Genomic DNA, 14,327 nt, shown 5'->3' with positions numbered 1-14,327 from the left:
AACAACTGACAGACTGTGAAATATATGTATAAATTGTTCTTACGTCATCATCCAGAGTCTCATCATCCAGCTCTTCTAACTGGGCCTGATTGTATCTGAACTGAATGCGATTCAGAACTTCCCTTAACAGAAGAACTAAGGCATCTTTGTACCTGTCCAACCACACACACAAATATATCAAACAAGCACATTTTAAACAAAAGCAACGACAAATTACTACCAACACTTGATTGCTTGTATTTAGTTCACTGGGCGCTGACGTGTAAAACGGTATAAATAGGTTTTTATGAGCGACTTACCTATTAAGAACACTTTCTCTGTCACTGTCAGCGAGTCTGCTTTTGTTTTTGGTTGTTAGAAAATCCAAAAAGACACTCCATATATCCAAACAGGCAAAGTAGCCTTCATGGGTAGGCTGTTAAATCAATGAGAAGAGAAGCAGGTTTTATAATCTGTCAGAATTCACATGTTTTTGCAGGAAACCTGTAGAAATCAGCGAGCTGTTGCTGTACTGCGTAAGCAACTTGCTTGACTTTAATGATCATTACCTGGTTGAAGGTGTACTTGAAAAGCAGGCCTAGAAACTCTACAATTGGAAACTGAGGACTGGACTCGATCCGCCTCAAGTGAACACTGACAAACAGGCGCAGAAAATCTGTGAACTTTTCCAAGTAACTGCAAGAGGAGAAAGAGAAAACATGAATCAAACAAACATCTTGCACTGAGAAATTACTTCATACAGTCTATGCTGCTTAAACCACATCGCCCACAATGTTAAATTACCCGGTCTGTATTCTAAACCTCATACTATACTAGTAGTACAACCTCGTACTATACTAGTAGTACAACCTCATACTATACTAGTAGCACAACCTCATACTATACTAATAGTACAACCTCATACTATACTAGTAGCACAACCTCGTACTATACTAGTAGTACAACCTCATACTGTACTAGTAGCACAACCTCGTACTATACTAGTAGTACAACCTCATACTGTACTAGTAGTACAACCTCATACTATACTAGTAGTACAACCTCACACTATACTAGTAGTACAACCTCATACTATACTAGTAGTACAACCTCACACTATACTAGTAGTACAACCTCATACTATACTAGTATAACAACCTCATACTATACTAGTAGTACAACCTCATACTATACTAGTAGCACAACCTCGTACTATACTAGTAGTACAACCTCATACTGTACTAGTAGCACAACCTCGTACTATACTAGTAGTACAACCTCATACTATACTAGTAGTACAACCTCATACTATACTAGTAGTACAACCTCATACTATACTAGTAGTACAACCTCATACTATACTAGTAGCACAACCTCATACTATACTAGTAGCACAACCTCGTACTATACTAGTAGTACAACCTCATACTGTACTAGTAGCACAACCTCGTACTATACTAGTAGTACAACCTCATACTATACTAGTAGTACAACCTCATACTATACTAGTAGTACAACCTCATACTATACTAGTATGACAACCTCATACTATACTAATAGTACAACCTCGTACTATACTAGTAGTACAACCTCGTACTATACTAGTAGTACAACCTCACACTATACTAGTAGTACAACCTCACACTATACTAGTAGTACAACCTCATACTATACTAGTAGTACAACCTCATACTATACTAATAGTACAACCTCGTACTATACTAGTAGTACAACCTCGTACTATACTAGTAGTACAACCTCGTACTATACTAGTAGTACAACCTCATACTATACTAGTAGTACAACCTCACACTATACTAGTATAACAACCTCATACTATACTAGTAGTACAACCTCGTACTATACTAGTAGTACAACCTCGTACTATACTAGTAGTACAACCTCATACTGTACTAGTAGTACAACCTCGTACTATACTAGTAGTACAACCTCGTACTATACTAGTAGTACAACCTCGTACTATACTAGTAGTACAACCTCATACTATACTAGTAGTACAACCTCATACTATACCAGTAGTACAACCTCGTACTATACTAGTAGTACAACCTCATACTATACTAGTAGTACAACCTCATACTATACTAGTAGTACAACCTCATACTATACCAGTAGTACAACCTCGTACTATACTAGTAGGACGTACTGATTTGGACAAAATGTAGCAGGTAGTATGCGAACAAAAGCTAAATCTACAGTGTGCCAAAAATACCCAGATGTCGTACTGATTTGGAAAAAATCTCCAGCATGCATCGGTCCAGTCTATCTCACCTACTGTATCCCACAATGCAAAGCGCTGGACCGCTACAGGCTACGGTTACAACAACAACAGCAGCCAGAAAAGGCTCGTTTTTTTTTTTTTTTTTACATTTTTCATAGCCATTTCATCACTAAATTAAATTCTGAACAAACTGATGAAATGAATAAAGTGTAAAATTACCAATATGGCATGTTTGTTCCTTGTTACTGATAGAGAGTTCAATCATCCAATCTACCGAACAACTCAACACAAGAGTCAACACCAACAGGAGAATACTTCTTTTTACCATTGGCAGAGCATTTTGGCAAATATTTCTTGGGCGCTCCCCACATAATCAGCTGTGCTGCTCATCCCACAAATACATGATCCTTACAAGTTGGACATCATTGTGAAGGTAAATAAACAGGCTTTCCAATGATGTAAAATACAATGCCAGTTAGCATTGTAACAACAGAAATAATCCACCAAACACAAGTTTACGAACTTTTTTTCCCCAGTTTATATATAAATAAAATCGAATGGGACTGTAGAGACATGAGATCATTCTCGGCCACCGTCTAGTCAACTGAAAAACAGACCAAAATAGTGTAATTTATAGGGTTGCACCGATATTTATTTGTTAATTTAGTTTTACAAAGTTAGGAAAGAAATGTCCAGCCTGATGTTTCCTTACGCAGAATGATCCCAGTCACACAGTGAGGCAGACAGCTGATAATTCATTAAACACTGGTATCAGATTGGTTCTTGGTATCGGCGGATACCCGAAGCCCAGGTTTCGCTATCGGGACTGAAAAAGTCGGATCGAGTTTTAAAGTTAGTTAAAATGACACACATGTGACGGAGCTGAGAGGTACATGGCTGTGTAGAGCAGCAGTGATGAAAAGAAAGGCCTTTTTGAGAGATGGACTTCTCAGAAATGGAACACGATCAAATGTCGACGACCGGCACAAACATTTACCGTAAACTGCTCAAACTAAGATAGACATTTAATCTATTCTACTTTATTGTCATACAGACGTCAACAACTTAAAGTAAATAGATTGTATTTAGGATCAAATATACCCTTGTCCAGTCTAGAAACAGTAGACATGTTCATTTGATTGTAAAGTATACACAACATACATTTACTATTTTTTACCCCTATCAGCAGCTATAATTTATTATATCTTCAAAGCTGCATTACTGACTTAACAGTACAATAAGTTAGGGCATTAATTCAGCTGAGCAATAATCTGGTTAACTCCGGCATTAACACTGCATACTAATGGACTGAGCCTTACCTCTCGTCAAGTTCCTGCAGGCGGCTCTTGACAGTATGAGCGTTATTCTCTCGCGTCAGCCTCTGCAGGAGAAAGAAGGTCTGCTGGAACATGCGCAGCAGGTACTCCTCAAAATCCATTGGCACGCAGTTCTTTGACACAAGCTCATTGACACAGGTCATGGCGAGCACACCGAGCCGGGCGCGGTCCACCTTGTTGCACTCGCTCTGCTGTCCGTTCCGCCCTCCTCCTCCGTTCGATGTCGGTGTCATTGTCCCGGGATTGAGCTGACCGTTAGAAGAGGAGGAGTTGGAGGAGATGAAGGACCCCGCCTTCGCCTTCGTCCGAAGATCACAGCCGAAACGTGCAAAATGGAAAATGGATGCCAGCAGGGTGGGCGTGATGCTTGTGGACAGAGGGATCCAGCTGAACAGGTGAGCCAAACACTCCAGAACGAGACAACAGAGCTGCTGACTCTCATTGTCCAATGCTGCCATGGGCTGGCAAAGCAGCTTTGAGTACTGGCTGCCCTGAAACAAACTGCCCAGCAACTCCACTGATAGATTTAGGAGACAAAAAACGGGCGAGTTAACACACAACAACAAACCGCTCCATAAAATGTTTGCAGTCGTCAATGGTTGGAAACACAAACAAGACACTATTCCATGATTATAACCACATTACTGTTACGACAGGACAATTCACTCACTACTTTCCCCTGAGGTGGGTGAGGGAGGTGGGGTAGAAGCTATGACACTGTGCTTGTCCCAATAGGTCTCCAAGATACCTGCAAAACACAAAGTACAAGAAGAACCCAATTATCCACATTTACTGAAGGTTTTCCACCAAAACATTTGTTCTGACTGGCAGCCTGACTGCAGCTTTTATCCTAAAGATAGGGTCGACGATATTGGAAATAACTTTCTTTAATCATATTTGCTCCATTTCTACCTACTGCAGCTTTAAGTTAAATTCATTATTTCTGTTGACTTGAAATCATTGTTTTATTTGATGTCCTTGCAGCCATCTGGCGTTTGTGCCCTCAAAAAAATTACAACGCCAAAGGTCAAGTGGCCCCTAATAAGATGAAATTCCAGGCCTGCAACCAGTAGTTCTGCACCATAACGAGATCGCGCTCTAGATTTCACAGTAACAGCATAACTCTCTTTTCAACTACTTGCCTGTAACCTGTTGTTTCACTTCTGTACTGAAAGACTTCACTACCTTTGACCTACCAGCAGCTACAACCAGGAAAAAGACTGTACATTTAGGAAATCACTGCATTGCACAAAGTATTAAAGGTTGTTCTCACCTGTCAACAGTCCGAGCACGGTTGGTACCTGCTCCAGCAGCAGTTTACGCAGCTCGTCTTTCCTGGCGACGCTCAGATCTTCGCGAGGACACGCGAGTTCCTCTGATGTCGTTTTCAACATCACCAACCCTAACGAAGCCAGAGCTGGGGACTGGATCAACTGCAGTTTACAAAAGATTGACAGACAACAGATCTATCAGTAAAGAAACCGTTTCCAGACTGTTCCATGCAAGGTAGCCATGAGGGCTGGTCGATGGGTCATGGTTTCTCACTGCGGTGGGCATACTTGTCTAAAACAAAGCACATCTCTGCTACCATTAGGGCTGCACAATTAATCCAATATTAATCATGATCATGATGTTAGCTTCCCACAATTAAATTAACATGATCGCCTGCTATATTGATGTATAAAATCCATGTTCTGCTCATAGAAAAGGCTGCAGCATATCAAATCAAGCGCTTCCTAAACGAACAGCCACCAGCCGGTGATCGAGATGTTTTGGCTTCACTTTTAGGGAGAGATAATATCTATACAACCAATGTGTTTATGATTAGATTGTGAGCATAAAGTTGTTTATCTTGCCTCTTAATGTTGGTAATTCTGCTCTCACAGTGCACCAGATTGATGCATTTAACTTTAAAATGTAGTTAACAAAGGGGTAGGGTGAATATTCCTGTATTTTTTCATATTGCAATATATATTTAGCAGAAAAAAAATATTGAAATGTCAGTTTTTTTCAACATCGTGCAGCCCTAATTTGTAGAGCTTGGAAGTGAAAACAGCGCTCTGTTTATTTTAACGTGAATGTGCAATAAAAATATGTTGTTGCTAAAATCTGTGAATAATTATGATAAGTAATCGTGATATCAATATTGATCAAAATAATCGTGATTATCATTTTGGCCATAATCGTGCAGCTCCAGCTACCATCTAATACACTTTTATGAAATAAAACATTAACTTTCACACAGAAAATGCCATACACAGTATATATATATAATAAGTGTGCATGTTAAGGTCGTCATCTGCTCACTAAATCAATCACAAGACGAGATGCAACAGGATTTATAGTAAGTGGTTTATCACTTTGGCTGAACAATTTCCTGAAGTTTATTTAATCTGTTACTTTCTGTTCTGCTCATAATCTGGTGATATGGTGCCTTCAAATGGCGTGGTGTTTACCGTGTTCACCAGTAGAGTCCATATAAACGCCGTCCTCAAGACCTACATTTGATGTAACCCGTTGTATTTTAAAATTTGCAACGAAAGGAAACTGATTCCAAACAGCAAAGCTCTTTTTTATTACCGTGTGTGCACTCTGGAGCAATAGTTCAACATATCCTCCAAGCAATAGTGCAAAGCTGTAGGATTTGTTAGGTCATATTAATATAACTTCTGCACTTGTTCACGTCCAGCCACATCCTCAAAACAAACAGTGACTAGGCTACTTTCTTTTTGTAGACTGCAAGCGCTAAAGAATACGGACGTACAGAGCTAAATCAAAAAAGAAGGTAAACCTGAAATACAATTTGACAGAATTTAGGGACACTTTTTTTAGAGCATCTTCACATTATCAAAGAACAATTGTTCAGTGTGTAACAGCGGCTATGGCTTTGTAGTAGAGCTGTCCCGAATACCATTTTTTGGGAAGATCTGGTGAGAAATATTCAAAGGTATTCGAAGCTTCGCGGCGCAGCGTAGAACGTTGACATGTTCTTCTGTCAGTCTATCTCCATCTCCCGTTCTACTGACACACCTCCACACACAACAAACAGTCTGAGAATAACTCATAATAATTAATGGTGAACATGAATAATGCTGATTTGGGTCTTTCTATTAACAATGTAAGGGGACATATCTTAATTTTTTGGAGGTTGATTACCATGGCAGTGGTCGAAGCTTGGAAGCATTCGGGTCAGCCCTACTTTGTAGTCTTGTTTTAATGCAACTTCTGCATCTTTGTAAACTTCTGCTAAGTATTTAAGAACACATCAAGAAACTTTCAGCGGGGCTTACCTGAAGGGTGTTTGTAAAGAAATCATGGTAGAACATTGGCCAGTCCTGGCGACCGATGTCCACGATGACTTTGCACAGTTTGTTACGGATGAAAAAGGGCACTGATTTATGCTGAGCAAGCAGGAGTTTGGGCAGACAGCTGCGGATCTCCATCTTGTCTTGTGAAGGGACACCGATCCACATCTTGTTCACCAGGTTCTGAAAGTAAAAGGGAACAATCAGCTACGTCTCAAAAAGAGATTTATACATACAAATGTTGTATAACAGTTCTCAATCTGTCAACAGTAATTCTTTCTTTGAGTAATGTTTCATTTATATATTTAACAATATAGGCTGTATTCAAAACCGCCTACTTCATACTACTGAAGAACGCAGTACACAGTACATACTGCATACTGCATACTGCATTCCTCAGTAGAATGAAACAGTTAAGGCGATGTATTTAGCAGTATGCTAGACCAGGCTTTAGCCTTTAAACCAGCTCTTAAAGCACTGGACAAAAAAAATAACTCGTACCACTATTACAATATTACTGAAAAATACAACTTTGATTTTTGTTTTATGTTCTGTTAGTTTACTTTATAAGATACTGCAGGTTTAAACTATTTATTCTAACAGCTCATAGTGAAGTCAGACAAACAGGATCATCAACGAGGGGAGACGGGAAATATAAAACATTGATCCACAACATTTACTCAAACTGCTTTTTCAGTTCCAGCAAATAAACAGTGGACTGATCTCCTCCAGATATTAGAGTCATGTTAAAGAGGCTCATGTGAGCGATGCCCGCGGGCGATTGTGGAGCTTCTCAACTCCAAAAAGGCAGATAAACACAGGTTCCTGTTAATTTATAATGGACATTTGTGTTGTGATATTTAAACAAAACTATCCGTCAACAAGGAATTCCAGCCAGCTCATAGCGGTCTGTGAGCGTGACCGCCCGGCTGGCTGGAGAGGTAGCGACCCCGGCAGGCGCTATAGCTAACTGTCACGGCAGTTTGTGAAGCTTCTAAACTCTGAAAACTTCGGAGCAAATGTTCAATTCACCATCTAATATCGTAAAATTCAAGTCAATATTCTAAATCTACATCGTTGATTTCTCACCTCAAAAATGTTCAGAAGTGAATTTAGTGATGAAATAGATACGAAAAATTTAAAAAACAAGCCGTTTTTGGCTGCTGTTGTTGTTGTGATCGTAGCGGTCCAGCGCTTTGCATTTTGGGATACAGTTGGTGAGGTAGACCGATGCATACTGGAGATTTTTTTCCAAATTAGTATGACATCCGGATTTTTTTGCATACTGTAGAATTTGCTTTAGTTTGCATACTGAATACTACATACTACATTTTGGCCAAATCAGTACGTACTACTAGTATAGTATGAGGTTGTACTATTAGTATAGTATGAGGTTGTACTACTAGTATAGTATGAGGTTGTACTACTCATATAGTATGAGGTTGTACTACTAGTATAGTATGAGGTTGTACTACTAGTATAGTATGAGGTTGTACTACTAGTATAGTATGAGGTTGTACTACTAGTATAGTATGAGGTTGTTCTACTAGTATAGTATGAGGTTGTACTACTAGTATAGTATGAGGTTGTACTACTAGTATAGTATGAGGTTGTACTACTCATATAGTATGAGGTTGTACTACTAGTATAGTATGAGGTTGTACTACTAGTATAGTATGAGGTTGTACTACTAGTATAGTATGAGGTTGTACTACTAGTATAGTATGAGGTTGTTCTACTAGTATAGTATGAGGTTGTACTACTAGTATAGTATGAGGTTGTACTACTAGTATAGTATGAGGTTGTTCTACTAGTATAGTATGAGGTTGTACTACTAGTATAGTATGAGGTTTTGAATACAGCCATAGTGCCCACTGAAAACATTTTTACTAACACACCCTCCGCTACAACTTTAAGAACATTTAAACATGCATATCTCAGATTGCATATCTGTGATATGGAGAATAAGGTGAAAGTAGGGGTCACTAGTCATTAGGGGTCACAGGAGGTTCAGTCTTTTATCCCATGCAAAATGTGTTACACACCTAGCTAACTTGTTTTGCAGAATTAAAGAAAGGAGGAAACAGGAACCTTGTGAAACAAATTCTCTTCTCTGTACCTACAAAGCAAAAAAAAGGTACTAGGAACATATCAGATATGCATCTCCCACCTACAGGACTTACTTCAAATACTGTGAGGCTGTACATCATTACATACTCATTCCGAGTATTGGAGAGAAAGAACAAGCAGTGGCGCCACGCTCCAGTCTGCTGAGCGAAGTTGTTCAGCAGCTCTTCTGCAGAAAAAAAAAAGGAAGTCGGCAAGACAGAAGTGCATGACAATGAGGCGGTTCACTTGCAGACAGACTGAAAGTAATGCGCCACACAACACAGGAAGTGTGTGGAAGCAACGCAATTCTTTTTTACTTTTAATAGAAAGCAAATAATTTCAGGTCACATTAAACACTCTACACAGGGACCTTCACTACAGTATATTGCAGGATGCAGCACATTGTATTTTGTATTCGGGGATTAAGAGCGTCTGAGGCAGATGTGTGCCAACGGCTAAAAGAATTTGGGAGAGCGTATCACATCAGGAAAAACCTCGACCGTTTGACAATCTCAATATTGATCAAAACAATTGTAATTATCATTTTGGTAGGGATGCACCGATACAGACCGAGTACAAGTACAAGTGATTACATTTGGGTACCTGCCAATACGGATCACCGATACGAGTACTTCTCTGTGCCAAAAGACCCTCGTTAACAACCAGCTGGAGGGTGGGGGAGTCCCGCATAAGAGGCTGTGCGCCGCGACCGGCTCTAGGTCGGCTTGGAAAGGCATGGGACGAAGGTGCTTCCCGGGGCCGTGGACAAAGTGTCACCGGGGCGGACTGTCCTCAGTGCGCCCCAACCGCGTCGTGCCCCCAGGGCGGGGCTCGGCCCACGTAAAAGGCGCCAGGGGTCTGCAGCGATGTCTGCAACCCACCCGACACGTCTTGAAACATGAATTAAAGAGTCCAACACAAGCGCGAGTCAGAGTGTGCAAGCAAACCCCCGTGGCGCAATGAAAGTGAGGGCTGGTGAGCTTACCACCGGCCGTCTCGCCCCGCACCGTCAGGGAGGTGGAGCGTGAGTGCGTACGATAGGACCCGAAAGATGGCGACGGGAAGTTAACGTCACGCTGCGGCAATGTGGTATCGGAGCTTTTGTATCGGAGCCGTTTTGCGAGTACGAGTACATGAGCACAGTATCGGACCCGATACTGGCATCGGTATCGGTGCATCCCTACAGTTTGGCCATAATCGTGCAGCATTACTTGTGGACAATGCCCTTAAATCTAATGTGTAGTGGGAGGTTTAACAGGGCCACACTTACCTATTTCTCTCTTTCGCTCATTGGTTGTGCAGCTGTGAAAGAACTCAGTCATAAGGCTCTCCAGTGCACGCAGTGATCCCTCCTCTGAAGCCTGGTGGATAATAAAAAACAAAAAAGCACAGCTAAGTACAAAACACACATTAAGACTATTAAGACTAAAATGCATAACCCAAACCATTGAAATCTGCATTTATTGTTATAATAATCTACAATTTAGTGGTGTGCAATGTCATGCACCATAGACGCTCAACTGAAGACCAATCATAAGCCTCTTGAAGAACAAGAAACCCATCCTCACAGTGAAGAGAACGATGCATTCAAGTATCATGCTTACATATCTCATATATTTGTTAATAAAGAACGCCTGTATGCATGTGCAACTTCAACATGTCGCTCTGTAGGCTGATTAAAAGGAGACCTTTTTTAATGTTAGGCCTATGTACCTCATCAGGGTCACTCTAGAATCTAGTGAATAGGAACCTCATGCACATACTGTAGATATAGTTGATATGACAAGCCGGTTTAACATTTAATAGCTAAGCTTGACTATCCGGAATTAACATTAGAGATATCCACAACTACATTATGACTAGTCAGAGTTGTTGTGCTTGACGTTGCTCATCAAGGCTTCTCATTGGATATCGGACCCAACAAAGCATCTGAACAGTGTCAGCAGAAGCTTTTGCTAACTTGGATAGTTCGGTAAAGTGTGAAAGATTTTCACAGATTCAAACTTCCCGGATCAATAACTCATAAGTTGTTAAAACACCAACGAGGGCTCTAGTGAGGTAGACGACGAGCTATACAACCTCATTTTAATCACAACAAGCCTTTAGTCCTCCGAGCTTGACGCATAATAACATCAGTCTCTATGTTGCAGCCGGCTGTGAGACGAGTGGTTCAGGGACCGCTGTGCATGAGATAGTTAGAAAGTGACGTGAAATAGAAAAAGAGCTCATCATCGAGGAATCTGTGGCCAACGAGAGCTGTAATGTTCACTAGAGAGTTGTGGGAGAAATTTACAGCGTGTTGCAGATTTATTGTCTCCAGACACACTTTATAAACCCGTACGGCTGCAGTGCAGCGCCACAGTATGTTTGAATAGCTTCACCTCCCGTCTCAACCCCCTAACGTAATTAACGTCATTTCACCTCGTCACAACTCTAATTCTAGATATCTGTAATTACATTTAGACTATCCCTAACTCCAGTTAGAGATGTCTACAACGTCATTTTGTCTACTCAAAATTTATTTTTAGATATCTAAAATGACAATGTAGATATCTACAATTGAGGAGGAATTAAAGATATCTTGAAATAGTCAGAATTAAATTGTAGATATCTGCAACTGAATTGTGGATATCTGTAATGAGAAACCCCATACACATGAATGGCAAAAGTAGTTTGAATCGTACTGATCAAAATGTAATTATGGATATCTAGAATTAGAGCTTTGCCTTGTCAAAATAGAATTAGGGATATCTTGAATTAGAGTTTTGATTGGGCAAAATGACATTGCAGATATCTCTAACTGAAGTTAGAGATATCTGCAACGTCATTCTGACGATTCATAACTCCAGTTCAAGATATCTACAACGTCAAATTGAATTTTAGATATCTAAAAAGGACAATGTAGATATCTACAATTCAGGGGAATTAAAGATATCTTGTAGATATCTGAAACTGGAATTACGGATATCCACAATTCAGCTGCAGATATCGGCAACTGAATTGTGTATATCTGTAATGAGAAACCCCGTACACACGAAAGGCAAAAGTAGTTTGCATCATACCAGTCAAAATGTAATTATGGATATCTAAAATTAGCCAAGTCAAAATAGAATTAAGGATATCTTGAATTAGAGGCCACATGACGTTACAGATGAATATCCTGTCTAGCTATTAAATGTTAAAAGGGCTTGCCATAGTCAATGCATATGTATCACTGATTGTTGTGTAGGTTTTGGCATAGTCTTGGCATAGTTGGCAACTACTATCTTGCATGATAATTCCAGTCTTGGTCTGGGTTACATCCATTGCAATACCACGTTTTAGTCAGGTTGAGGAAGTTGGGCCCTGTCTGGCATAAACAAGATAACAAATAAGAGACTTTGTTAAAGAGCAGCTCCTTGTCCAATTCAGTTGCGGATATTCGCAACTGAATTGTGGATATCTGTAATGAGACACCTCGAACACATGAAGGGCAAAAGTAGTTTGAATCGTACGAGTCAAATAACGGATATCTAAAATTAGCCTAGTCAAAATAGAATTAAGGATATCTTGAATTAGAGGCAACATGACGTTGCAGATGAATATCTTGTCTAGCTATTAAATGTTAAAAGGGCTTGCCATAGTCAATGCATATGTATCAGTGATTGTTGTGTAGGTTTTGGCATAGTCTTGGCATAGTCTTGGCATAGTTGTCAACTACTATCTTGCATGATAATTCCAGTCTTGGTCTGGGATACATCCATTGTAATACCACGTTTTAGTCAGGTGGACAACTGAATTGTGGATATCTGTAATGAGAAACCTCGTACACATGAATGGCAAAAGTAGTTTGAATCACACGAGTCAAATAACGGATATCTAAAATTAGCCTAGTCAAAATAGAATTAAGGATATCTTGAATTAGAGGCAACATGACGGTGCAGATGAATATCTTGTCTTGTGCATATGTATCGGTGATTGTTGTGTAGGTTTTGGCATAGTCTTGGCATAGTCTTGGCATAGTCTTGGCATAGTCTTGGCATAGTCTTGGCATAGTTGTCAACTACTATCTTGCATGATAATTCCAGTCTTGGTCTGGGATACATCCATTGCAATACCACGTTTTAGTCAGGTGGAGGAAGTTGGGCCCTGTCTGGCATAAACGAGATAACAAATAAGAGAGATGTGTTTTTAAAGAGCAGCTCCTTGCAGGCAGGCAGGCAGCTCTGAATTCCTCAAATAAGCCAGAACTTGCAGAGACTCAACGCAGACTCCTCTGAGCAGAATGCTCCTGTTTTGCAAGATGGGCGTCTGGTAATCGTGAAATGGCTTTAACGAGCTGTCACATCCCGTCACATAACCTGCTACCTCACCTCTCACCGCCACATGCAGCTACACAGGCACACACTTTTAATTAAAAATACATTATGACATTATAAAAACACAACTTTGTGCTTCTTCCTGTTCAAAACACATCAATCTGGTTGCAGCCACGTTAGCTTGTTAGCCCCTACAGACAGGAAGGAGAATATGAATATGAATAATACACTCACCATGTTTAATGCCTCAGATGCTTCTTCAGTTCACTTGTTCTTCAGGTTATTTACAGGAATAAGCCAGCATTACACCGTTAGCTCATCATGCTCTCACTGACGGCTCACTAAGCTAGCTAGCTAGCTAGCTAGCAGAGGCTGCTAACGAGAACTAGGAAACGTTAATAATCCAATAAAACACCGTTTTCTCTCAATTCATCAGCTTTAACACTAAATCAGACACCACAACCTCACGCCGGCTGGTTAGCAGCATCGTCGTGTGACTCCGTCTACCGTTAAATCCGGTTTTAGTGTCAACATCTAACATCTAACGGTTAACGTTCATCAGCTTCCTGTGCTCCAAGCTAACTCACCTAGCTGACGCTGCTAGCTACCGCTGCTAACTGACGCTGCTAGCTACCGCTGCTAACTGACGCTGCTAGTTGACGCCGCTGCTAACTTACTTAGCTGCTAACTTACCTAGCTGCTAACTCTAGCTGCTAACTTAGATGCTAGTTTACCTAGCTGCTAGCTGCCGCTGCTAGCTGCCGCTGCTGCGGCGGAAGGCTAACTAGGTAGCTTCTTCTAGAAGGATGAAGGCTTAGCTTAGCTTAGCTCAGCTAGCTGTCAGACTGCCATGCTTCTGTTGCTTCTTGTTGGTCAACTCTTCTTCACCGGTTTGTAATCTCAAAGCTGGTGAATCTGCAGACTGAAGTTGTGCATCTGAGTCTTCAGTAATAACACTATCTATATATATATAGATATATATAATACTGTGCGCTGGTTCCTGTTATTCTGTTATTCCTCCTCTCAGAGCTTTTGGGCGGATCAGACTGCAGCTAGC

At 40.5% G+C, this 14,327-nt stretch overlaps 1 protein-coding gene across 1 annotated transcript in view; it reads right to left on the bottom strand.

The window, feature by feature from the left end:
* xpo6 (exportin 6) overlaps window positions 1-14,327 on the bottom strand; it is a 29,164-nt gene extending 14,837 nt beyond the window's left edge. The window contains exons 1-10 of the mRNA XM_037792933.1: window positions 13,505-14,327; window positions 10,243-10,333; window positions 9,047-9,159; window positions 6,849-7,046; window positions 4,832-4,991; window positions 4,229-4,306; window positions 3,541-4,075; window positions 549-675; window positions 300-415; window positions 44-152 (exon numbers count right to left, since the gene is read on the bottom strand). Coding sequence (XP_037648861.1) covers window positions 44-152; window positions 300-415; window positions 549-675; window positions 3,541-4,075; window positions 4,229-4,306; window positions 4,832-4,991; window positions 6,849-7,046; window positions 9,047-9,159; window positions 10,243-10,333; window positions 13,505-13,507 — 1,530 coding nt within the window. The 5' untranslated portion in view covers window positions 13,508-14,327. The remainder of the gene's footprint in view (window positions 1-43; window positions 153-299; window positions 416-548; window positions 676-3,540; window positions 4,076-4,228; window positions 4,307-4,831; window positions 4,992-6,848; window positions 7,047-9,046; window positions 9,160-10,242; window positions 10,334-13,504) is intronic.

The sequence above is a fragment of the Sebastes umbrosus genome, chromosome 14, assembly GCF_015220745.1.
Source record: "Sebastes umbrosus isolate fSebUmb1 chromosome 14, fSebUmb1.pri, whole genome shotgun sequence".
Lineage (NCBI taxonomy): Eukaryota > Metazoa > Chordata > Actinopteri > Perciformes > Sebastidae > Sebastes > Sebastes umbrosus.
The sequence above is the reverse complement of the archived record's forward strand: the minus strand, read 5'-3'. Positions and strand labels throughout refer to the sequence as shown.